The sequence below is a fragment of the Rhinoraja longicauda genome, chromosome 26, assembly GCF_053455715.1.
Source record: "Rhinoraja longicauda isolate Sanriku21f chromosome 26, sRhiLon1.1, whole genome shotgun sequence".
NCBI lineage: Eukaryota > Metazoa > Chordata > Chondrichthyes > Rajiformes > Arhynchobatidae > Rhinoraja > Rhinoraja longicauda.
Window position 1 is genome coordinate 4,150,941 of NC_135978.1, and position 25,312 is coordinate 4,176,252.

At 48.1% G+C, this 25,312-nt stretch overlaps 1 protein-coding gene across 7 annotated transcripts in view; it reads left to right on the forward strand.

Moving 5' to 3' along the window:
- Positions 1 to 25,312, forward strand: part of pitpnm3 (PITPNM family member 3) — a 248,235-nt gene that overhangs the window by 93,080 nt on the left and 129,843 nt on the right. For 6 of the 7 annotated variants that reach the window (XM_078422744.1, XM_078422750.1, XM_078422745.1 and 3 more), the window contains 2 exons: positions 4,190 to 4,285; positions 23,729 to 23,836. In XM_078422744.1, the coding sequence (XP_078278870.1) occupies positions 4,190 to 4,285; positions 23,729 to 23,836 (204 nt within the window). The remainder of the gene's footprint in view (positions 1 to 4,189; positions 4,286 to 23,728; positions 23,837 to 25,312) is intronic. The other variant, XM_078422746.1, reaches the window with a different exon arrangement.

Consider the following 25,312-nt stretch of genomic DNA (forward strand, 5'->3'; position numbering starts at 1 on the left):
GGAATAACGTTTAGTGCAAGGTAAAGCCAGCAAAGTCCGGGCAAGGATAGTCCGAAGGGCACCAGAGGTAGATAGTAGTTCAGCACTGCTCTCTGGTTGTGGTGGGATGGTTCAGTTGCCTAATAACAGCTGGGAAGAAACTATAGACAATAGACAATAGGTGCAGGAGTAGGTCATTCGGCCCTTCGAGCCAGCACCGCCATTCGATGTGATCATGGCTGATCATCCACAATCAGTACCCCGTTCCTGCCCCCTCCCCGTACCCCCTGACTCCGCTATCCTTAAGAGCTGTATCTAACTGTCCCTGAATCTGGAGGTGTGCGTTTTCACACTTCTGTACCTCTTGCCCGATGGGAGAGGAGAGAAGAGGGAGTGGCCGTGGTGAGACTGGTCCTTGATTCAAGTCCGATCAATGATAGTCTGAGGGTCAGTCACCAATGAGGTAGATAGTAGTTCAGCACTGCTCTCTGGTTGTGGTGGGATGGTTCAGGTGCCTGATGACAGCTGGGAAGAAACTGTCCCTGAATCTGGAGGCGTGCGTTTTCACACTTCTTTTCTGTCTTTCTGTACTGAGTTACAAGACAAGTACAAACGAGCGGAGCAAGTTGGTTGTTTTCTGATGATAACTGTCCAAATGCTGCATCTTGCACGTCTGCTGTTATGGAGTGATAGAGTGTGGAAACAGGCCCTTCGGCCCAACTTGCCCACACCGCTGGTGTGCCCCATTGTTGTTGGTTTGCCTTGTCTTATCTGTAGCTTGGATTTCCATGACCCAGCCCTTGTGGGTTGATGGACTGTGTGGACAAAACCTCCTCTCTGACTGTCATTGACACTGATACTGTGCAAGTTTAATGTCTCAAGATTACATCAGAAACATCAGTCATCTGTGAAGGAGGATTTCTGCTCTGCTTTGTGCGTTTAATGCGATTAATTACAAAACTGGTTTAATATTTTGCAAATACAGTAAGTCCGGCACGGTGGCGCAGTGCTGGAGTCGTTGCCTCACAGCGCCAGAGACCCGGGTTCCATCTTGACTAAGGGTGCTGTTCATATGGAGTTTGCACGTTCTCCCCGTGACCCGCGTGGGTTTTCCCCGGGAGCTCCGGTTTCCTCCCACACTCCAAAGGCATGCAGATTTGTAGGTTAATTGGCTTCAGTAAAGATTGTAAATTGCCGCTTGTGTGTGTAGGATAGTGGCTAGTGTACTATCGTTGGTGTACCATCGTTGGTCGGCGTGGACTCGGTGGGCCGAAGGGGCCTGTTTCCACACCGTATCTCTAAGCTAAACTCTAAACTCTGATCCATTGTTGGCTGTGGAAGAGGTGATAACGACGGGATACGAACAGCGAAACTAGCAGGACCAGTAGGATGGGGGAAGTGTGTTGGAAGGAACTGCAGATGCTGGTTTAAACTAAAGATAGACACAAAATGCTGGAGTAACTGCATCTCTGGGGAAAAGGAATAGGTCTTCAGTCTGAAGAAGGGTCTCGACCCGAAACGTCACCCATTCCTTCTCTCCCGAGATGCTGCCTGACCCGCTGAGTTACTCCAGCTTTCTGTGTCGATCTCTCTTCGTGCGGGGGAGCGACGGAGAGAGAGAGGGAGCGCAAAATAGAGAGAAATTATTCTCTGCAGGAAGGAACTGCAGGTGCTGGTTTAAGCCGAAGATAGACACAAAATGCTGGAGTAACTCAACGGGACAGGCAGCATCTCTGGAGAGAAGGAATGGATGACGTTTTGGGTCGAGACCCTTCTTCAGATTTATTCTGCCAGTTTCAACTTTAATCTTCTCGATCATGCATCGCAAGCAGTCAAAGTAAACCTAATCCCATCACATTACCAGAACTTTAGTGAGATAAATCGCATTGAAAATTTATTTCTGTTATTAATATTCCCAGAAAATCTTAAATGCTGGCTCTGAATCGCTACCAATCCCACATTATCCAAGCGAGAGATTTCTTATAAGTGACGTACTTACTAGGGAGAAGTAAAGATTTCTTCCGTCTGAGCAGTTAATTGTTTGTGTTCTGTGGACACATTGCAGGGACAACATCACTTTAACGGCATCTCTTAGACATACATAGAAATTAGGTGCAGGAGTAGGCCATTCGGACCTTTGTGCCAGCACCGCCTTTCAATAACCAAAAGTCTGTAGCCTCTGGTATTTTACTTCATGTTTAAACTGTAATGTTTTATTCTTAATAGTTTAATGTTTTATGTTTAATTCTTAATTGTTTACTATATGTGGTGTTGTTATTTGCAAGTGGAGCACCAAGGCACATTCCTTGTTTGCGTACATACTTGGCCAATAAACCTTATTCAATTCAATTCAATTCAATATGAAGAAGGGTCTCGTCCCGAAACGCCACCCATTCCTTCTCTCCCGAGATGCTGCCTGTCCCGCTGAGTTACTCCAGCATTTTGTGATACCTTCGATTTGTACCAGTATCTGCCGTTATTTTCCTACACAATTCAATATGATCATCTTTGGATCTTTGATCTTCCTGCCCCGAGCACCAGCTCTGTGCCCTGAGGGAGCAGGAAGGACCCCGTTAGCTTCCAAGATGGCGCCCAACCCGGGCAACTGTTGTTGTTCATCCTTCGGGTTCGAAGATGACCATGACTTCACTTTCAGTTGGAGGATTGGTGACTGTGGGTCCGGAAGTGACTGGTGAGGCCAATCCGGGCCCGGAAGGCACGCCCACACGTAGGACACAAGTGGATGGCTGCTGCAGTGGAAGTAGAGGCCTTGCCCGGGCGACTATATGTGTGCCAGCCACAGAAGCAGATCTGCAATCACGCAATACAATCGCTCCACACTCTTAAACCTCTACTCCTGCAGACTCCCTCATCCTGTATCTGTGCACTGTGAACGGGTCGATTGTAATCCCGAAGGTATTGTCTTTCCGCTGACTGGTAGGCAAAGCAACACAAAGCTTTTCACTGTACCTCGGTGCGCGTGACGACAAATCAAACTGAACAACACTGGGCTTCTGCTGAAGGCTGCAGTGATTCACCTTCTGGTCTGTAAGCTTCTGGTCAGTGACTCCGTCTGTAATCAGCCGTGTAGCTCTGTGATCCGAGCCATATCGCATCGTAAAGGTTAACACGGGCAGAGAATGATTTCAAAACACATCAAGGTTGTTTGTTTTTTAATGTGTACGTGTGCGTGCGTGCGTGTATATATATACATATATATATGTGTGTGTGTGACAATAGACAATAGGTGCAGGAGGAGGCCATTCGGCCCTTCGAGCCAGCACCGCCATTCAATGTGATCATGGCTGATCATTCTCAATCAGTATCCCGTTCCTGCCTTCTCCCCATACCCCCTGACTCCGCTATCCTTAAGAGCTCTATCCAGCTCTCTCTTGAATGCATTCAGAGAATTGGCCCCCACTGCCTTCTGAGGCAGAGAATTTCACAGATTCACAACTCTCTGACTGAAAAAGTTTTTCCTCATCTCAGTTCTAAATGGCCTACCCCTTATTCTTAAACTGTGGCCCCTTGTTCTGGACTCCCCCAACATTGGGAACATGTTTCCTGCCTCTAACGTGTTCAACCCCTTAATAATCTTATACGTTTCGATAAGATCTCCTCTCATCCTTCTAACTTCCAGTGTATTATATGTGTGTGTGTGTTTATGTATGTGTGTACATGTGTATACTGTATATACACACACTGAACCCTTTATTCTCGTTTATCACATTGTTTACAGTGCACTATGTTTACATATTCTGTCGTGCTGCTGCAAGTAAGATTGTCATTGTTCTGTCTGGGACGTATGACAATCAAACACTCTTGACTCTTGTAACCACGAGCTGCAACAGCACAGAGAACAGCGGCTACACAGAACTGCACAGTAACCACTGCGTCTGCCAACAACACAGCCAAACATATTCAGACCGAAACGTCACCCACTCCTTCTCTCCAGAGATGCTGCCTGACCCGCTGAGTTACTCCAGCATTTTGTGTCCACCATGTTTGTAGGTTAATTGGCTTGGTGTCAATGTAAACCTGTCCCCCAGTGTGTGTAGGGATGGTGTTAATGTGCAGGGATCGTTGGTCGGCACGGAGGGCCTGTTTTGTTTCCGCGCTGTATCTCTAAACTGAGCATAAACGAACCCATGAACTGGCGTGCAAGAGCAGGGCTGGTTTGCGCTGACTGATCGCTCTCTTCCTGTTGCAGCTGCCTCGTGCCGATTCCCCAACATGCCGTGGAGGATGCAGAGCCTCGTGCAAGACTCTGGCGGCAGCTCAGACGACGAATTCTTCGACGCACGAGGTTTGTGGCCCTGCTACTTGTTGTGAACAACCCCGTACAGTCATAGAGTGATACATGTGTGGGAACTGGCCTCTTCAGCCCAACTTGCCCACACTGGCCAACATGCACCATCTACACTAGTCCCACCTGCCCGCGTTTGGCCCATATCCCTCCAAACCCGTCCTATCCTTGTACCTGCCCAAATGTTCCTTAAACGTTGGGATAGTCCCAGCCTCAACTACCTCCTCTGGCAGCTCGTTCCATACACCCACCGCCCTTCGTGTGAGAAAGTTACCTCTCGGGTTCCTATTAAATCCTTTACACCCCCCCCCCCCCCCCCACCTTAAACTTTTGTCAAAATAGACAATAGACAATAGGTGCAGGAGGAGGCCATTTGGGCCTTCGAGCCAGCACCGCCATTCAATGTGATCATGGCTGATCATTCACAATCAGTACCCCGTTCCTGCCTTCTCCCCATGCCCCCTGACTCCGCTATCTTTAAGAGCTCTATCTAGCTCTCTCTTGAATGCATCCAGAGAATTGGCCTTCACTGCCTTCTGAGGCAGAGAATTCCACAGATTTACAACTCTCTGACTGAAAAAGTTTTTCCTCATCTCCGTTCTAAATGACCTACCCCTTATTCTTAAACTGTGGCCCCTGGTTCTGGACTCCCCCAACATTGGGAACATGTTTCCTGCCTCTAGCGTGTCCAATCCCTTAATAATCTTATATGTTTCAATAGGATCCCCTCTCATCCTACTAAATTCCAGTCTTTCAACATACGACAGTCCCGCCATTCCAGGAATTAACCTAGTAAACCTACGCTGCACGCCCTCAATAGCAAGAATATCCTTCCTCAAATCTGGAGTCCAAAACTGCACACAGTACTCCAGGTGCGGTCCTGTGCAACAGCAGAAGGACCTCTTTGCTTCTATACTCAACTCCTCGTGTCATAAAGGCCAACATGCCATTAGCTTTCTTCACTTGTCCTTTGGTTCCCGATTCCCCGACTGGCCAACAGACTCTGTGCGTTTACCTGATCTATTCCTCTCATGATTTTGTACCCCTTTATATAAACCAGTCCTAACCTTGTACCTGTCTAAATGTTTCTTAAACGTCGCTATAGTACCTGCCCCAACTACTTCCTTTGGCCTGTGCAGAAAGGAACTGCAGATGCTGGTTTAAACTGAAGATAGAAAAAAGCTGCAGTAACTCAGCGGGACAGGCAGCATCTCTGGAGAAACGGAATGGGTGACTTTTCGGGTCGAGACCTTTCTTCAGACACCTCGTCCGGCCGCTTGTTCTGTACACCCACCACACTTTGTGGGGGAAAAAGTCACCCCGCAGGTTCCCGTTAAATAGGGTTGCCAACTGTCCTGTATTAGCTGAGACATCCTGTATTTTGAGCTACATTGGTTTGTCCCGTACGGGACCGCCCTTGTCCCATATTAGGCCCGGGGGGCACTGTAGGCCCGGACGCTGTAGGTCTGGCCAGTGTAGGTCCGGACAGTGTAGATCCGGACAGTGTAGGTCCGGACACTGTAGATCCGGGGGCCGCTGTAGGTCCGGACAGTGTAGGTCCGCTAACGGAGGTGGCGTAGTAACCTGCCTCCTGACCCGGGCGGCCTCCATTGGTGGAACGTGGCTGCTGGCTGGGTGAGGTCACGTGGCGGTGACGTCACCTTGTCCCTTATTTGGGAGTGAGATAGTTGGCAACCCTACCGTTAAATCTTTTTCCACCTCACCTGAGACCTATGTCTTCTGGTTCTCGATTCCCCTACTCAGGGTAATGGCTGTTATCAGTTCAGCGGTTTCTTGTTGAAGAGCCCAGGTGAAGGATTACATAGAGTGCCTCGAGACTGAGTACTTCTAGTGAACCATGAGAGGGCTTGCCTTCAGTGACATCCACTTAGTAATATAAATCTGTAACCATCCCACATCAGTCATCTTAGCAGTTCAAATATACACCGATCAGCCAAAACGTTACGACCTGATGAGCCGAAACATTATCACCACCTGCCTAATATGCTGTTGGTCCTCCGTGTGCAGCCCCATACGCAGCAGGGTGCGATGCACTGTGTATTGTGACACATTCCTCCCGTGACCACCATTAACATTTCTCTGAGAACTTAGGTTTCCTCCCACACTCCAAAGACGTTCAGGTTTGTAGGTTAATGTGCTTGGTATAAATGTAAAAATTGTTCCTATTGTGTGTAGGATGGTGTTAGTGTGCGGGGATCGCTGGTCGGCGCGGACTCGGTGGGCTGAAGGGCCTGTTTCCACGCTGTATCTCTAAACTAAATTATGCCAGACTATCTCTCTGCTATCCTGTACGATGACATTGCCCATTGAGCTCTGAATTTTATAAACAAGAACTCTTTCTTAATCGTCCTAGGTGGTGTTTTTTCTGATTGTAGTTTGGTCGTTGCATGACTTGTTATCTCTCTTCTTTCTGCATCATTAGGTTCTAGCCTCGCGGGGGAACAGGCTTAGTTCAATTTAGTTTAGAGTTTACAGATACAGCGTGGAAAAAGGCCATTCGGCCCATCGAGCCCACGCCGACCAGCGATCCCCGCACACTAACACTATCCTACACACAGTAGGGACAATTTTATATTTACACCAAGCCAATTAACCTACAAACCTGTACGTCCTTGGATTGTGGGAGGAAACCGGAGAAAACCCACGCAGGTCACAGGGGAGATCGTACAAACTCTGTACAGCATGCACCCGTAGTCAGGATCGAACCCGGGTCTCTGGCGCTGTGAATGAATGAATGAATGAATGAATAAGTTTATTGGTCAAGTATGTGCATATACAAGGAATGTGCGTTGGTGCTCCGCTCACAAATGACAACACAAACATACAGTTAACAATTAAGAACAAAGCATAACCACATCAAAACAATAAGGATACAACATTACGGTCTAAACATGTGGGTGAAAATAAACCAGAGCAAAAAAGAGACTACAGACTATGGTTGTTGAGTAGAACTATCACTCGTGGGGAAAAAAAGCTGTTTTTATGTCTGGCTGTGGCTGCTTTGACAGTCTGGAGTCGCCTTCCAGAGGGAAGTGCTTCGAAAAGTTTGCGGCCAGGGTGAGAGGGGTCAGAGATGATCTTGCCCGCTCGCTTCCTGGCCCTTGCAGTGTACAGTTCGTCAATGGGGGGAAGGTTGCAGCCAACAACCTTCTCAGCTGTGCGAACGATCCGTTGCAGCCTCCGGATGTCGTGCTTGGTGGCTGAGCCAAACCAGACCATGATGGAGAAGGTGAGGATGGACTCAATGATGGCAGTATAGAATTGGACCATCATTGCCTGTGGCAGATTGTGTTTCTGCAGTTGCCGCAGGAAGTACATCCTCTGTTGGGCCTTTTTGACTGAGGAGTCGATGGTGGCCCCCCATTTAAGGTCCCTGGAGATGATGGTTCCAAGGAACTTAAATGACTCCACAGATGTGACTGTGGTGTTGTTGATGGTGAGTGGGGGGAGGGGAGGGGGAGCTCTCCTAAAGGGTGTGAGGCAGCAACTCTACCGCTGCACCACCATGGCGGGATTGGAATAGAAGCTCTACAACTACTATGTTGAATTAAATCTGGAAACAGTCGTCTGTGACAATGAATTCCACAGATTCACTACCCTATCTGAGGATGTCCTGCGTTTCGAGCAATGCCGGTCTTCCGAACCATTTGTACATTTATGGTGTATGATCCTGGCTTTAAAATATTTTATTATCAGGAATATCTTTCAGAGCTACAAATAGCTTGTCATATTTGGGTCTTGCTATGATGTCCCGTACCAGTTATTGACATTGGCTGGTTTGCGTGGGAAATATCTCCAACTATGACTGATGTTAGCCTGTGATTAACCAGCTGGAGAAGGGTTTGAGACAGGCGGCTTGCAGGAATTTCATCGCGATGGAATGTGTTCATAAGGTCATAAGTGATAGGAGCAGAATTCGGCCATTCGGCCCATCAAGTCAACTCCGCCATTCAATCATGGCTGATCTATCTCTCCCTCCTGACACCATTCTCTTGCCTTCTCCCCATAACCCCTGACACCCACACTAATCAAGAATCTGTCTATCTCTGCCTTAAAAAATCTATTGACTTGGCCTCCACAGCCTTCTGTGGCAATGAATTCCACAGATTCGCCACCTTCTGACGAAAGAGATTTGGCCCTCTGACCAAAGAAAGTTTGGCCCATATTCCTCCAAACCTGTCCTATCCATGTACCTGTCTAAATGTTTCTTAAAAGTTGCGATAGTCCCAGCCTCAACTACCTCCTCCGGCAGCTCGTTCCATTCACCCACCACCCTCTGTGTGGAAAAAGTTACCCCTCGGGTTCCTATTAAATCTTTCCTCCCTCACCTTAAACCTGTGTCCTCTGGTTCTTGATTCTCCTAATCTGGGCAAAAGACTCTGTGCGTCTACCCGATCTATTCCTCTCATGATTTCACATGAGATTACCCCACATCCTCCTGCGCTCCAGGGAATAGAGACCCAGCCTGCTCACCCCCTCCCTGTAGCTCTGACCCTCTAGTCCTGGCATTACAAGGATGATCCTGTTATTGAAACTGAGAAAACCATGCCTTGATAGGACATTTCATTTCAATTATTGGAAGCAACGCTCTTTTAGGAAATTACAATAGACAATAAGTGCAGGAGTAGGACATTCGGCCCTTCGAGCCAGCACCGCCATTCAATGTGATCATGGCTGATCATTCTCAATCAGTACCCCGTTCCTGCCTTCTCCCCATACCCCCTGACTCTGCTATCCTTAAGAGCTCTATCTAGCTCACTCTTGAATGCATTCAGAGAATTGGCCTCCACTGCCTTCTGAGGCAGAGAATTCCACAGATTTACAACTCTCTGACTGAAAAAGTTTTTCCTCATCTCAGTTCTAAATGGCCTACCCCTTATTCTTAAACTGTGGCCCCTTGTTCTGGACTCCCCCAACATTGGGAACATGTTTCCTGCCTCTAACGTGTCCAACCCCTTAATAATCTTATACGTTTCGATAAGATCCCCTCTCATCCTTCTAAATTCCAGTGTATACAAGCCTAGACGCTCCAGTCTTTCAACATATGACAGTCCCGCCATTCCGGGAACTAACCTAGTAAACCTACGCTGCACGCCCTCAATAGCAAGAATATCCTTCCTCAAATTTGGAAACCAAAACTGCACACAGTACTCCAGGTGCGGTCTCACTAGGGCCCTGTACAACTGCAGAAGGACCTCTTTGCTCCTATACTCAACTCCTCTTGCAAGTCAGTTTAGTTTATTGTCGCCCGGTGCAGTGAAAGGAGCGGGCTGGGACGCGTGAGTCATTGAGGTTTGTGGTCATGAATTCCGCGCGTGGTACTGACGGGTGCAAGTGCATGATGGGGACACACTGGTCAACCTGAGGAGAACCTTCAGCAACAGACTGGTTCCACCAAGATGCAGCACAGAACGCCACAGGAGATCCTTCTTCCCTGTGGCTATCAAAATGTGCAACTCCTCCCCCTTCTGTCGTGAGGTAGACTAACTCCCCTCCCCCCCCCCCCCCCAATCGTTGCACATCCCCCAATCCTTTCCACTGGTCACTTTAATTTCATGTTTCATGTATCTTGTGTTTTATGACTGTTGGCAGATCAATTTCAGTTCCTATAAAATGTTATTGTATCATATCGTAAGTGGGTGTAATGAAGACAAATGGGTCAGAAGACAGACATAAAGTGCTGGAGTCACTCAGCGGGTCAGGCAGCATCTCTGGAGTAACAGGGTGGGTGATGTTTCGGGTCGGGACCCTTCTTCTAAACTTAATTTAGATGTCAGCACACTCTGACAAGGTGATGGGCAAACCCTGACAAAAACTATGTGGTCCACTCCTGATCAACTCAGCAAGGCCATACCTTCTAGAACCATGAACACATAACACATGCTCCAATTTCCCACTTGTGTAGGAAGGAACTGCAGATGCTGGTTTACACCAAAGACAGACACAAACTGCTGGAGTAACTCAGTGGGACAGGCAGCGACTCTGGAGAGAGGAATGGATGACGTTTCGGGTCAAGACCCTTCTTCAGACTGAGGGGGGACTCTTCAGGGGAGAGGGAGGGGAGATAAGGAAGTGTAAGAGATCAAAAGAGATGCAGATCAAGGAAAGTGTAGAATAGACCATTGTTAGCTAGGAGAAGGTGACAACAAAGCAAACTGAGATCAAATGTAATCAAAGGGTCAGTCAGACTGGTCAGAGAACTGGGAAGAGGGAGGGATGGAGAGAGAGGGAAAGGAAGGGTTACTTGCAGTTAGAGCAGTCAATACTCATACCGCTGGAATATAAGCTGGGCTTGTCCTCAGTGGTATTACATTGAAATCCTGCAAGTAAGTACCTGGCTCATTATAAAGCGATCTGCAAAAAGTGTTAGTCGTCTAGATTTTTACATAAGAGTTTAGAGATACAGCTTGGAAACAGGCCCTTTGGCCCACTGAGTCCATGCCGACCATCGATCACCCATGCCAGAGTTCTACATTATCGCACTCTTGCAGCCTACACACCGGGAAGAATTTACAGAAGCCAATTAACACTACAAACCTGCACGTCTTCGAAATGTGAGAGGAAGCCCACGCGGTCACGGGGTGAACGTGCAAACTCCGCAACAGACAGCCGTGTTCAGGATGGAACCCAGGTTTCTGGTGCTGTGAGGTGGCAACTCTACCGCTGCGCCAACGTGCTGCCCATCTAGATCAAAAGGCAGGAGAATGGGGTTTGGAAGGGAGAGATAGATCAGGCATAATCGAACGGCGGAGTAGACATGATGGGCCGAATGGCCTAATTCTGCTCCTATCACTTCTGAAATTATCTTTTGAAATCTGGATTCACCAGGTTTCCATTTGCCCACTGACAACGCAGACAATGTACAGGCCAGTCTCTTCAGCTTCCCACCGAAGTCTATGCGATGAGACTCACCATGACAACGCGAGCTCAGTTTGGATTGCGGCCTGCAGCCTGATGCCAGTATGACCCTTGTATTGGCAGCAGATGGCTATTTTGGCGCTGGCTGCTTGCCATCACGATCTCCGAGAAGAACGCAGAACGTTTTGGCATGCTGTCTGTCTGTCTGGCTATGGTCCGATATGCTGGTCCGTTTGATAGCGTTGCAGCTCTGTGCAGTGCGAGCCACTTGAGATGGAGCAACTTTAGTGTGTAAAGCTATGAGAGGCATAGGATAGGGTAGACAGTCAGAACCTTCCCCCCCCCCTCCCCAAGGTGGAAATGTCAAGGACTAGAGGGCATAGCTTTCAGGTGAGGGGGGCAGGGCACGGGCATGTCGGGCAATTCTCTGCCTCAGAAGGCAGTGGAGGCCAATTCTCTGAATGCATTCAAGAGAGAGCTGGATAGAGCTCTTAAGGATAGCGGAGTCAGGGGGTATGGGGAGAAGGCAGGAACGGGGTACTGATGGAGAATGATCAGCCATGATCACATTGAATGGCGGTGCTGGCTCGAAGGGCCGAATGGCCTCCTCCTGCACCTATTGTCTATTGAAACTGCAGATAGACACACAAAATGCTGGAGTAACTCAGCGGGACAGGCAGCATCTCTGGAGAGAAGGAATGGGTGACGTTTCAGGTCAAGAATCTTTTTCAGACTAACAAAGACACTGGCTAATACACAGAAGGACACAAAATGCTGGAGTAACTCAGCGGGCCAGGCGGCTTCCCTGGAGGACATGGATAGGAAACTTTTTGGGTCGGGAACCTTCTTCAGACTGACTGAGGTGCTACCTTCTCTTCTCTTCTCTTCCCCCTCCCCTTCAATTCAAGGGCACTGTAGTTTAGTTCAGTTTAGTTTGTTGTCACGTGTACCGAGGTACAGTGACAAGCTTTCGTTGCGCGCTATCCAGTGGGCGGAAAGACAATAGATGATTGCAATCGAGCAGTGTACAGATACATGATAAAGGGAGATAAGGTAAATGACGTTTGTGCAAGATGAAGTCCGATCAAAGCTAGTCCGATTAGGTAGATAGTAGCCCAACACTATTGTTTAGTTGTTGGTAGGATGGTGGTGGGTCGATGGGCCTGTTCCTATGCTGCACTGTTCCATGGGGTGTCCTGAACCAGGGGCCAGAGTCTTAGAATAAAGGGGAGGCCATTTAAAACAGAGATGAGGAAAAACATTTTCACCCAGAGAGTTGTGAATTTGTGGAATTCTCCGCCACAGAGGGCAGTGGAGGCCAATTCACTGGATGAATTTAAAAGAGAGTTAGATCGAGCTCTAGGGGCTAGCGGAATCATGGGATACGGGGAGAAGGCAGGCACGGGTTACTGATTGTGGACGATCAGCCTTGATCACAATGAATGGCGATGCTGGCTCGAAGGGCCAAATGGCCTCCTCCTGCACCTATTTTCTATGTTTCCTTGTTCTACGAAGCTGTTTTGCTTTCTACGATGCCATCTCAGTTATCCGTTTGCCACTGATAGTTTTGTTTTCACACCACCAGACCCGGTGAGCAACACACCACTGGGTAACTCTGATCCGATCCTTTCACCAGCCAGTCCACTAACCAACTCGTGTCTTAGAGCAGCGTGAAGAAACTTGTGAAAATTGATATGTAATGTGATGTTCTTCAATGCCGCAATGTAATAGCTAGTTGATCTGCTGCACTTTTGATTCGGTGCCTGAACCGGTTGCTTTCATTTTTCTCTAAAGGTGTCTTGTTGAAGTGCTCCTCAATGTTGAACCACACTTACAAAAGCAATATCCCCTTCCTCTCAGGCTGTGTGAGTAAATTAGGCCGTGTTGTTACTCTTCTGTTGAACTCCTCTCAAGAGGATCAGTTTCTTTTTCTGAATTGCCTTCTGGAGTATTGTGGTATACACACCGATCAGCCAAAACATTACGACCTGATGAGCCAAAACATTACGACCACCTGCCGAATATGCTGTTGGTCCTCCGTGTGCAGCCCCATACGCAGCAGGGTGCGATGCACTGTGTATTGTGACACATTCCTCCCGTGACCACCACTGAACTTTTCTGTGACTTGTGCCGCAGTGGACCTTCTGTCGGCTTGGACCAGGTGGGATAGCCTTCGTTGCCCTCGCGCATCGATGAGCCTTGGGCGCCCAACACCCTGTCTGTTGCCGGTTTGTGGTTTGTCCCTCCTCGGACCACTGTCGGTAGGTACTCACCACTGCTGACCGGGAGCACCCCACAACACAAGCCTTGCCATTTCAGAGATGCTCTGACCCAGTCGTCTGGCCATAACAATTTGGCCCTCATCAAAGTCTTTACTCCTGGTCATTTCTCCTGCATCCAACACATCAACTTCAAGAACTGACTGTTCGCTTGCTGCCTAATATATCCCACCCTTAGACAGGGGCCATTGTAACAAGATAACCAATGTTATTCACTTCGCCTGTCAGTGGTTGTAATGTCTTGGCTGATCGGTGTATATTCCGCTCTCCCATCTAATTCTCATCTCAGCATCCTGAGGGAATCCTCGTTGAAACCCTCGTGGTATCGAAAATTAGGGTGGCACAGTGTGTGTGGCTGGCAGAGCCCCTGCCTCACGGCGTCAGAGACCCAGGTTCGATCCTGACCTCGGGTGCTGCCTGTGTGTGTGGAGTTTGCACGTTCCCCCTGTGACCTCGTGGGTTTCCTCCGGGTGTTTCGGTTTCCTCCCACACCCCAAAGACGTGCGGGACTGTAGGTTAATTGTCCCTCTGTCCCCTAGTGCGCAGGGAGTGGATGAGGAAGTGGGATCACACAGAACCAGTGTGAAAGGGTGATCGCTAGTCAGCGTGGACTCGGTGGGCCGAAGGGCCTGTTTCCGTGCAGAATCTCTAAACCAAACTAAAGGAAGCAAAGTAGCCAATCTTTGGATTACATAGCACCTAAAATGGTGGCGTCACATGCAACATTTTCTTGCCCACTAAGGCGGCACGGTGGCACAGCGGTAGAGTTGCTGCCTCATAGCGCCAGAGACCCAGGTTTCATCCCGACTACGGGTGCTGTCTGTACGGAGTTTGTACGTCCTCCCCGTGACTTGCGTGGGTTTTCTCTGAGATCTTCCGGTTCTTCCCACACTCCAAAGATGTACAGGTGTAAAGGTTAATTGGCTTTGTATAATTGTAAATTGTCCCTAGTGTGTGTAGGGTGGTGTTAGTGCGCGGGGATCGCTGGTCGGCACGGACTCGATGGGCCGAAGGGCCTGTTTCCGCACTGTATCTCTAAACTAAAGTAAACTGATGGTTACCTGCTAATCAGGTCTCTCCCTTAATAGCTGAGCTCTGCCATTCGCAGTGCGTGCCTGGATAATTATGGTGCTTCCCCCTTCCATCTGCTGATGATGAGTGATCATTGTCCCATCAGCAGCATCTCGGAACAGACGCGGCAGCTATTAGAAATGGAAACAAGACCATGGCGTGTGACATTAGATGCAACAATATGCTGATCATCCAGTGCCAAAGGGCACGGAATTAATGGAAATGGATCTCCAGTGATAATGCAAGGCTCACGATCACCACTTCCAAATGTGTGCCGGCTGGCTTGCATTTTGGAGCTGTTTAATTTAGAGATTCAGCACGGAAACAGCCCCTTCATCAGGTTGATGAAGGGTCCCGACCTGTTCCTTCTCTCCAGGGATGTCCCGCTGAGTTACTCCAGCATTTTGTGTCTATCTTCGATGTAAACCAGCACCTGCAGTTCCTTCTTACACACGGAAACAGGCACTTCGGCCCACCGAGTCCACGCCGTCCATCGATCACCCGTTCACACTAGTTCCATGTTTTCCCACTTCCCCGTCCATTCTCCACACACTGGAGGACCGATGAACTCGCAGACCCGCACGTCTTTGGGTTGTGGGAGGAAACCCGGAGCACCCGGAGAAAACCCACGAGGTCCCAGGGAGAACGTGCACCTTTTTTAAAATTGCATTCTCTTGAATTGCTTGCTGAACATTACATACACAACATGAAGCAGGAAATCATAAAGCTTGCAGAAGGATAATAGCATTCTTGACGACGAGTCTTTTGAAAGTAACTATAAACCGAATACTTTAGAGACTTGTATTTCTGTTTGTTGTGCAGTGCAGTCTTTACTTTTAGAATTGAAAGAGGGGGCCCTTTTAAAATGAGTTATGACAGGTAGCTATTGTAAAGAACCCTTTTGTAAATTTGCCAATGGGACCATAAACAATCGGGGCACCGTTGAAACAAAAGGGAATTCATTTTCCCTGCAAAGAATGATATATTTATTTAGTAATGGCTTCCCAAAGCACTTTGCGGTCATATATATATATCGATATATAAAGAGCGACCATTCCTAGAGAGGGAGAAATATTAGCAGTGTGCGAAATGAAGTTGCATTGCTAGATGTACAGATGAATGATGCACAATATGCCGGAGTAACTCAGCGGGACAGGCAGCATCTCTGGAGAGAAGGAATGGGTGACATTTCGGGTCGAGACCCTTCTTTCCTGATGCTGGTCTGTTTTCCGGAGTGTTGGGCTAATGTAGGAATGTCGTCATGTTCATAAGTTCTAGGAGCAGAATTAGGCCATTCGGCCCGTCAAGTCTACTCCGGCGTTCAATCATGGCTGATCTACTATCTTTCCCTCTCAACCCCATTCTCCTGCCTTCTCTCCATAACCCCTGACACCCGCACTAATCAAAAATCTGTCAATCTCCGCCTTAAAAATACCCAAAGACTTGGCCTCCACAGCCGTCTGTGGCAATGAATTCCACAGATTCACCACTGTGGACTGTTTGAGGTATTATCTTATAGAAACATATAAAACTATAAAAGGACTGGACAAGCTAGATGCAGGAAAAATGTTCCCAATGTTGGGCGAGTCCAGAACCAGGGGCCACAGTCTTAGAATAAAGGGGAGGCCATTTGAAACTGAGGTGAGAAGGACCTTTTTCACCCAGAGAGTTGTGAATTTGTGCAATTCTCTGCCACAGAGGGCAGTGGAGGCCAAATCACTGGATGGATTTAAGAGCGAGTTAGATAGAGCTCTAGGGGCTAGTGGAATCAAGGGATATGGGGAGAAGGCAGGCACGGGTTATTGATTGTGGACGATCAGCCATGATCACAATGAATGGCGGTGCTGGCTCGAAGGGCCGAAGGCCTCGACATCAGGCTGAAGAAATTCCTCCTCATCATCTTCTTAAAGGAGTGTCCTTTAATTCTGAGGCTGTGCCCTCTGGTCCTAGACTCTCCCACTAGTTTAAACATTCTCTTCACAGCCACTCTATCCAGGCCTTTCACTATCGGATAAGTTTCAATGAGTTCCGCCCCTCGTCCTCGTGAACTCCAGCGAGTACAGGCCCAGTGCCGACAAACGCTCAGCCATCAAAATAATAACATTGCAGGCACCTTCTCCCAGTTCAGTGGTATTTTTTGAGTTCTGGGTTGCGGTATTTAAGTTGAACATTGATGAGCATTTTAAATAAGAAACTTTAAAAAAAAAGTTAATTTGGAAAAGAAAATGGGATCAGAGGACCTGATAAGAACCTCTTTGTTTTCACAGATATCACCAATATCACTTCATTTTATAAAATTTGCTTCATATTTGCTGCTTCATTTTTCTAGTGGCGTTTTCAGTGGAGGTTACCACGCTGATTCTCAAAGAACATTTCCCTATTATACTTTATCCATAATTAAATAATTGTCTGGACTGTATTGCTTGAGGTATTATCTTATAGAAACATATAAAATTATAAAAGGACTGGACAAGCTAGATGCAGGAACAATGTTCCCAATGTTGGGCGTGTCCAGAACCAGGGGCCACAGTCTTAGAATAAAGGGGAGGCCATTTGAAACTGAGGTGAGAAGGAACGTTTTCACCCAGAGAGTTGTGAATTTGTGGAATTCTCTGCCACAGAGGGCAGTGGAGGCCAAATCACTGGATGGATTTAAGAGAGGGTTAGATAGAGCTCTAGGGGCTCGTGGAATCAAGGGATATGGGGAGAAGGCAGGCACGGGTTATTGATTGTAGACGATCAGCCATGATCACAATGAATGGCGGCGCTGGCTCGAAGGGCCGAAGGTCTCGACATCATTCTGAAGAAGGGTCTCGACATCAGTCTGAAGAAGGGTCTCGACCTCCCCCCTCCCCTGACATCAGTCTGAAGAAGGGTCTCGACCCGAAACGTCACCCATTCCTTCTCTCCCAAGATGCTGCCCGACCCGCTGAGTTACTCCAGCATTTTGTGTCCACCTTCGATTTTAACCGGCATCTGCAGTTTTTTCCCTCTGCCATTCAATATGATCAGCCAACTCTCTGGGTGAAAAAAAATTTCCTCATCTCAATCCTAAATGGCCTACCCCTTATTCTTAAACTGTGACCCCTGGTTCTGGACTCCCCCAACATCGGGAAACATTTTTCCTACATCTAGCCTGTCCAATCCCTGAAGAATTTTATGTGTTTCTATAAGATCCCGGTCCCGACCCGAAATGTTGCCCATTCCCTCCACAGATGCTGCCTGACCTTTGTCAGTTCCTCCAGCACTTTGTATCTGGTTTATTTTTGGTCCGTAATGAGCTGTGTGCCTGATCAGAGCTGTTTGCCACTTGATGCCAAATGAATGTGTTTGAAACGAGAGCCAACCTGAAATCGGAGGATTTGAAGTTGACTCGAAGGATTAGAAGCCGCAGCTGATGGGACGGGTGAAGTATCTGCCAAGTATCTACTGGCAGCAGCCGCCCACATAAGGGAATTGTTGTCACAATGGTATCTGAGAGTAGCGTTGCAGATGGTGCCGTGTTTACACAACAGTGGAATATTAAGGCTTTGTGCATCTGCATTAGTTTAGTTTAGAGGTACAGTGCGAAAACAGGCCCTTCGGCCCACCGAGTCCGTGCCGACCAGCGAGCGATCCCCGCAAACTAACTATCTTGCACACACCAGGGACAATTGGGCGGCCACGGTGGCGCAGCGGTGGAGTTGCTGCCTTACAGCGCTTACAGCGCCGGAGACCCGGGTTCGATTGTCTGTACGGAGTTTGTACGTTCTCCCCGTGACCACGTGGGTTTTCTCTGAGATCTTCGGTTTCCTCCCACACTCCAAAGATGTACAGGTATGCAGGTTAATTGGCTTGGTGTATGTGTAAATTGGCCCTAGTGTGTGTAGGGTGGTGTCAATGTGCGGGGATTGCTGGTCGGCGCGGACTCAGTGGGCCGAAGGGCCTGTTTCCATGCTGTATCTCTAAAGAACAGAGGGGCAAATTTTTTTAACACAAAGGGTGGTATCCAATTCTCCTGCCTTCTGCCCATAACCCTTAACACACTAACCAATCAAGTATCAATCCAATGAACTGCCCAATATAATAAATAATACAACAAATAAAAACATACATCCAGATTATTGACACTTGAATTGACCCAGACAACCTGAACATTATTATTATTGGTCAGACACTAAGATATAGGAGCAGAATGAGGCCATTCAGCCCATCGAGTCAACTCCGCAGTCATTGGGTACTTGGACCTAGATTGTAGAGATGATGAATCTGGATTGTCAACAAACAAGTCTTACCTTGGCCATCGCCCAGTTTTCCTATGGTCTCAATCTGTTCCACCAGATCGTTCGAGTTCCACGTGCTCATCCCCAGCAGCAGGGCATTTTTACCTTCCGGCACCTCATCTGCAAAACAGATGCAAGTTGCAAAGCCAACTGTTATTCATCAGACAGACACAAAAAGCTGGAGTAACTCAGCGGGTCAGGCAGCATCTCTGGAGAGAAGGAATAGGTGACGTTTCGGGTTGAGACCCTTCTTCAGACTGAGAGTCAGGGGAAAGGGAAACGAGAGATATAGATGGTGCTGTATAGAGATGTAGCATGTTATTCGTATCATGTAAATGCTATCAGTTCTACCTTGAGGTTTTAGTTATGTCATTCAATTAGTTTAGTTTAGTTTAGAGGTACATTGCAGAAACAGGCCCTTTGGCCCACCGAGTCCGTGCCGGCCAGCAATCCCCATACACTAGCATTATCTTACACACTAGGGACAATTTACAATATAACTTAAGCCAATTAACCCAGAAAACCTGTATGTCTTTGGAGTGTGGGAGGAAACCGGAGCACTTGCTGAAAACCCATGCAGGTCATGGGGAGAACATGCAAACTCCGTATAGAGAGCACACATGATCAGGATCGAAATTTGGGTCTTTGGCGTTGTAATTCTACCGCTGTGCCACATGGGTAGAAAGGAAGTGCAGATACTGGTTTACACCGAAGATAGACGCAAAGTGCTGGAGTAACTCAGCGGGTCGGGCAGCATCTCTGGCGAAAAGGAATGGGTGATGTTTCGGGTCGGAACCCTTCTTCAGACTGAAAGACAGAGAAGGCCAGAACAAAACATGGCTGGCAGGAGATGACCTCAGGAAGGGTGCAGCCAACACTGGCCCACTGTACGTCATTCAATTGCTCAAGTTTGGGTTTTGCAGAATGCTATCTGGATTTGATAGTTCAGTTTAGTTTCGAGGCCCAGCATGGAAACATGCCCTTTAGCCCACTGCGTCCATGCCAGCCATCGATCACCCGTCCACACTAGGTTTATGTTATCCCACTTTCACATAAACTCCATCCTCACAATTTACAGAGCCCTATTAACCTCCAAAGCCGAACCTCCAAACCCGAATCGCGGGGCTTGGGTCGGCCCGCTGCGGACCTTTCACCGTCCGGCGTGGCCTGGAACATGGCAACTTCAACAGCCTGATCGCGGGAGAAGACGGCTGGGGAAGAGAAAAGACATTCTGGCCTTCCATCACAGTGAGGAGGTGACTGGAGGAGACTCACTGTGATGGATGTTTCTTTTTTTGTTTTGTGTTGGTTTGTGGTTGTGTGCGTAATTGCTTATTTTATTGCTCTTATTGTTGGACTGTGGGTGACGAAATCTCGTCCAAAAGACTTGTCTATTTTGGATGACAATAAAGGTAATTCTGATTCTGATGTGGGAGGAAACCGGGTGAAACCGGGAGCATCGGGTGGAAACCTATGCAGTCACAGGGGGTACGTGCATACTGCGTACAGACACCCGGATCTCCGGCGCTGTGAGGCAGCGGCTCTACTCGCTGCACCACCGTGCTATTATTAACTCAACGCAAGGGTTGGACAAGCTTGAATTGACTTGGAGGCTTGGATGAAGAGTCAAGGAGTCGCGATGCAGTTCCACAAAACTTTGGTCCAGCCACATCTGGAATAGGCAATAGACAATAGGTGCAGGAGGAGGCCATTCGGCCCTTCGAGCCAGCACCGCCATTCAATGTGATCATGGCTGATCATTCTCAATCAGTACCCCGTTTCGGCCTTCTCCCCATACCCCCTGACTCCGCTATCCTTAAGAACTCTATCCAGCTCTCTCTTGAATGCATTCAGAGAATTGGCCTCCACTGCATTCTGAGGCAGAGAATTCCACAGATTCACAACTCACCGATTGAAAACGTTTTTCCTCATCTCAGTTCTAAATGGCCTACCCCTTATTCTTAAACTGTGGCCCCTGGTTCTGGACTCCCCCAACATTGGGAACATGTTTCCTGCCTCTAATGTGTCCAACCCCTTAATAATCTTATACATTTGGAATATTCATGTAGATCTAACCCCCCCCCCCCACCCCCACCATTACAGGAAGTTTGTGGAGGCTTTGGAGAGGGTGCAGAGGATTACCAGTCTGAAGAAGGGTCTCGACTTTATTTTACCTTGTCTTACACTACTATTTATAGTAGTTTATTCTTATGTAGATTTGTGATTTCAACATGTTTTGAATATTTTTGTTCCAGTCTATCTGAACTGCTGTCAAATACCATTGACTGTTAGAATCCGCCACTGCTCATGACCTACCGTGCTGCAGAATCAAAGTCTACTGGTTATTTTAATAGCACAATGCTACAAAAGGCTAAATGTGGAGAATACGGGATGGGTAAATGACTTTGTGCTTTCCACCCTGCTCATTGAGTAGTTTCTCCGGCAGTTGATGTCGTTTCCTTGGAATGTTCTTTCTCCCCACATTTTAAATAATCTGCATAAATTGCCTCTTATTCTTGAATAGTTGAACTTGGTTCCGGGATGTTTTTCCCTTCATCCCCTTGATTAGTCCCTTCCTTTGGAGGATGATTTAAAATACATTTGGAAGATAATTTAGATTAATTTGGACATACAAGAATAGGAAAGGTTTGGGCCAAACGCCCATGGCAGGTGGAACTGCTGTGGATGGGATATCTAGGCTTGTATACACTGGAATTTAGAAGGATGAAAGGGGATCTTATCGAAACATATAAGATTATTAAGGGGTTGGACACGTTAGAGGCAGGAAACATATTCCCAATGTTAGGGGAGTCCAGAACCAGGCGCCACAGTTTAAGAATAAGGGGTAGGCCATTTAGAACGGAGATGAGGAAAAACTTTTTCAGTCAGAGAGTTGTAAATCTGTGGAATTCTCTGCCTCAGAAGGCAGTGGAGGCCAATTCTCTGAATGCATTCAAGAGAGAACTAAATAGAGTTCTTAAGGATAGCAGAGTCAAGGGGTATGGGGAGAAGGCTGGAACGGGGTACTGATTGAGAATGATCAGCCATGATCACATTGAATGGTGGTGCTGGCTCGAAGGGCCGAATGGCCTGCTCCTGCACCTATTATCTATTGTCTATTGACCCGAAACGTCACCGATTCCTTTTCTCCAGAGACGTTGACTGACCCGCTGAGTTACTCCAGCACTTTGTGTCTCTTACCAGAATGATACTTGGATTAGGCGCTGTTAGCTACAGGAAGAGACTGGGCAGACTGGGATTGTTTTCTCTGGAATGCTGGAGGTGGAGGGGAAACTTGTTGGAAGTATAATAATATTCTGAGAGGCATAGATATCGTAGTCAGTCGGAATCTTTATCCCAGGATGGAAAAAATCACATACAAGGAGGCAAAGCTTTACAATGAGAGGGAGCAAAGATACATAGAAGAAAAAAATAGGTGCAGGTGGAGGCCATTCGGCCGTTCAAGCCAGCACCGCCATTCAATATCATCATGGCTGATCATCCAAAATTAGTACCCCGCTCCTGCCTTCTCCCCAAACCCCTTGATTTCGTTCGCCCTAGAAGCTAAATCTAACTCTGTCTTGAAAACAGCCAGTGAATTAGCCTCCACTGCCTTCTGTGGCAGGGAATTCCACAGATTCACAATTCTCTGGGTGAAAAAAGTTATTCCTCATCTCAATCCTAAATGGCCTACCCCTTATTCTTAAACTGTGTGACCCCCTGGTTCTGGAATAGGTGACGCGACACGATAAGTTTCTCTTTATATACAGGGTGGTGGGGGGCTGGAACGCACGGCCAGGGGTAATGGTAGAGGCAGATACGATATTGTCATGTGTGAGACTTTTAGATAGGTAGGTGGATATGCAGGGAATGGAGGGATGTGGACCAGTGGCATGCAGGGATTAGTTGAAACGTGTGAAAAGGAACTGCAGACGCTGGTTTACACCGAAGATAGACGTCACCCATTCCTTCTCTCCAGAGATGTTGCCTGTCCCGCTGAGTTACTCCGGTTTTTTGTGTCTATCTTTGGGACTAGTGCGGCTAGTGTTAATCGTAAAATGGCCATTGAATGGCAGTGTTCGATGTGAGATGTTGGCAGTTTGTGGTCCTCACATGTTCACTGAGAAGTGATATCAGCAGAAGGTAGCACAGCCAAATGTTACCACTTACCTCATGCTCCCTAATTATACTCAACCCACCAGCTTTATCATCTTGAAAACCAACAACCTTACGGCAAGCGTCAGCGATTCCAAAACAAGCTCAGGTCAAAGAGCAGTGAGATCATCGTTCAGAAGCACTTCAGAGAAATGACGTTACCCAACCGTTGTCAGGGGAGTTGAGACCATGGGTGACCTTCGAAGCCCTCCCAGCAGCCATGAGGACTGATGCGAGAACGGTGGCGCAGCGGGTAGAGCCGCCGCCTCACAGCGCCGGAGACCCGGGTTCGATCCTGACCACGGGTGTTCTCTATACATAGTTTATACGTTCTCCCTATGACCTGCGTGGGTCCGGTTTCCTCCCACACTCCAAAGACGTACAGGTTTTGTAGGTTAATTGGCTTAACTTACATTGTAAATTGTCCCTAGTGTGTAAGATAATGCTAGTGTACGGGGATTGCTGGCCGGCACGGACTCGGTGGCCAAAGGGCCTGTTTCCACGATGTACCTCTAAACTAAACTAAATTAATTGAATGGCATAACTAAAACCTCAAGGTAGAACTGATGGCATTTACATGATACGAATAACATGCTACATCTCTATACAGCACCGTCTATATCTCAGTATCTCTATATCTCTAAATCCCCTGACTCTCAGTCTGAAGAAGGGTCTCGACCCGAAACATTACCTATTCCTTCTCCCCAGAGATGCTGCCTGACCCGCTGAGTTACTCCAGCTTTTTGTGTCTGTCTTATGAATAATAGTTGGCTTTGCAACTTGCATCTGTGTTGCAGATGAGGTGGCGGAAAGTAAAAATGCCCTTCTGCTGGGGATGAGCACGTGGAACTCGAACGATCTGGTGGAACAGATTGAGACCATAGGAAAACTGGACGATGGCCAAGGTAAGACTTGTTTGTTGACAATCCAGATACATCATCTCTATGATCAGGTCCAAGTACTCAATGACTGCGGAGTTGACTCGATGGGCCGAATGGCCTCGTTCTGCTCCTATATCTTAGCGTCTGACCAATAATAATAATGTTCAGGTTGTCTGGGTCAATTCAAGTGTCAATAATTTGGATGCATGTTTTTATTTGTTGTATTTATTTATTATATTGGGAAGTTCATTGGAAAGATACTTGATTGGTAAGTGTGTTAAGGGTTATGGGCAGAAGGCAGGAGAATTGGATACCATCCTTTGTGTTAGAAAAGATGCCCCTCAGAACTTTTAGACTTTGGAGATAGAGTGCGGAAACAGGCCCTTCGGCTCACCGAGTCCGAACCGACCAGCGATGACCCCAAACGCCAACATTTGAGCAGACGGGATATGGAGCAAATGCAGTCAAGTGGGACGAGTGTAGCTGGGACATGTTGGCTGGTCATGCGTGGCAGATCGCTGATATAGAGACAAGTCCCATATCCGCCGAGAGCACATCCTCAATATTTGACCAGCTCTTGTCCGAGTGCAGTAGGGCCAAGTCATCTGCGTATCCATACTGGCACGTGGATATGGAACTTGTCGCAGGCTACCTTAAGACCTGGAGACTAAAACTGAGCGTGGCAAAAACCACCACAACGGCCTTTCACCTGAACAACAAGGAAGCTCAACGCCAGCTAACCGTCACCCTCAATGGGTCACCCCTACCCTACAACCCGTTTCTTGCATACCTCGGGGTAAAACTAGATCGGCAGCTGACTTACAAGCAACACCTTGAAGCTCTCCGTGCTAAAGTCTCAGCACGGAACAACCTCCTGTGTTGCTTGGCCGGATCGTCATGGGGCGCCAGGACATCTACTCTTGGAACCAGTGCTCTTGCACTCGTGTACAGCGCCGCTGAGTACGCCGCCCCAGCATGGTGCCGCAGCGCTCATACCAGCAAGCTAGACGCCACCCTCAACGACACCATGTGGATCATCACTGGCTGCCTACGCCTTACTCCCACGGATCTCCTACCGGTGCTCGCAGGTATCGCACCCGCCAAGCTTCGCACAGGCTGGTGTGCAAGGGCCCATCGGACGCCAAACATCCTTTGCACCACCTCGCCCAGGATTCACAGCAACTGGGACCTCAACGCCTGTCATCTCGTTACCCTTTCTCCCGTCATGCAGCGACCCTCTGTGGCTCCGGTTCCAACATACTAGGAGCATGGAGAACCAGTTGGGAACAGACATCGCCACCTCCTCAATTCACTGTCGCACCGAACACCACAGCCCCACCCGGCTCGGACATGCCCCGCAAAGAGTGGGTCGCCCTGAACCGGCTCCGCACAGGGGTCGGCCGGTTCAACGCCGACATGCATCGTTGGGGGTTGCGTCCATCAGCAGCCTGCGTGTGTGGAGCAGACCAGCAACAGCGCAGCATGGCATTTTCGACTGCA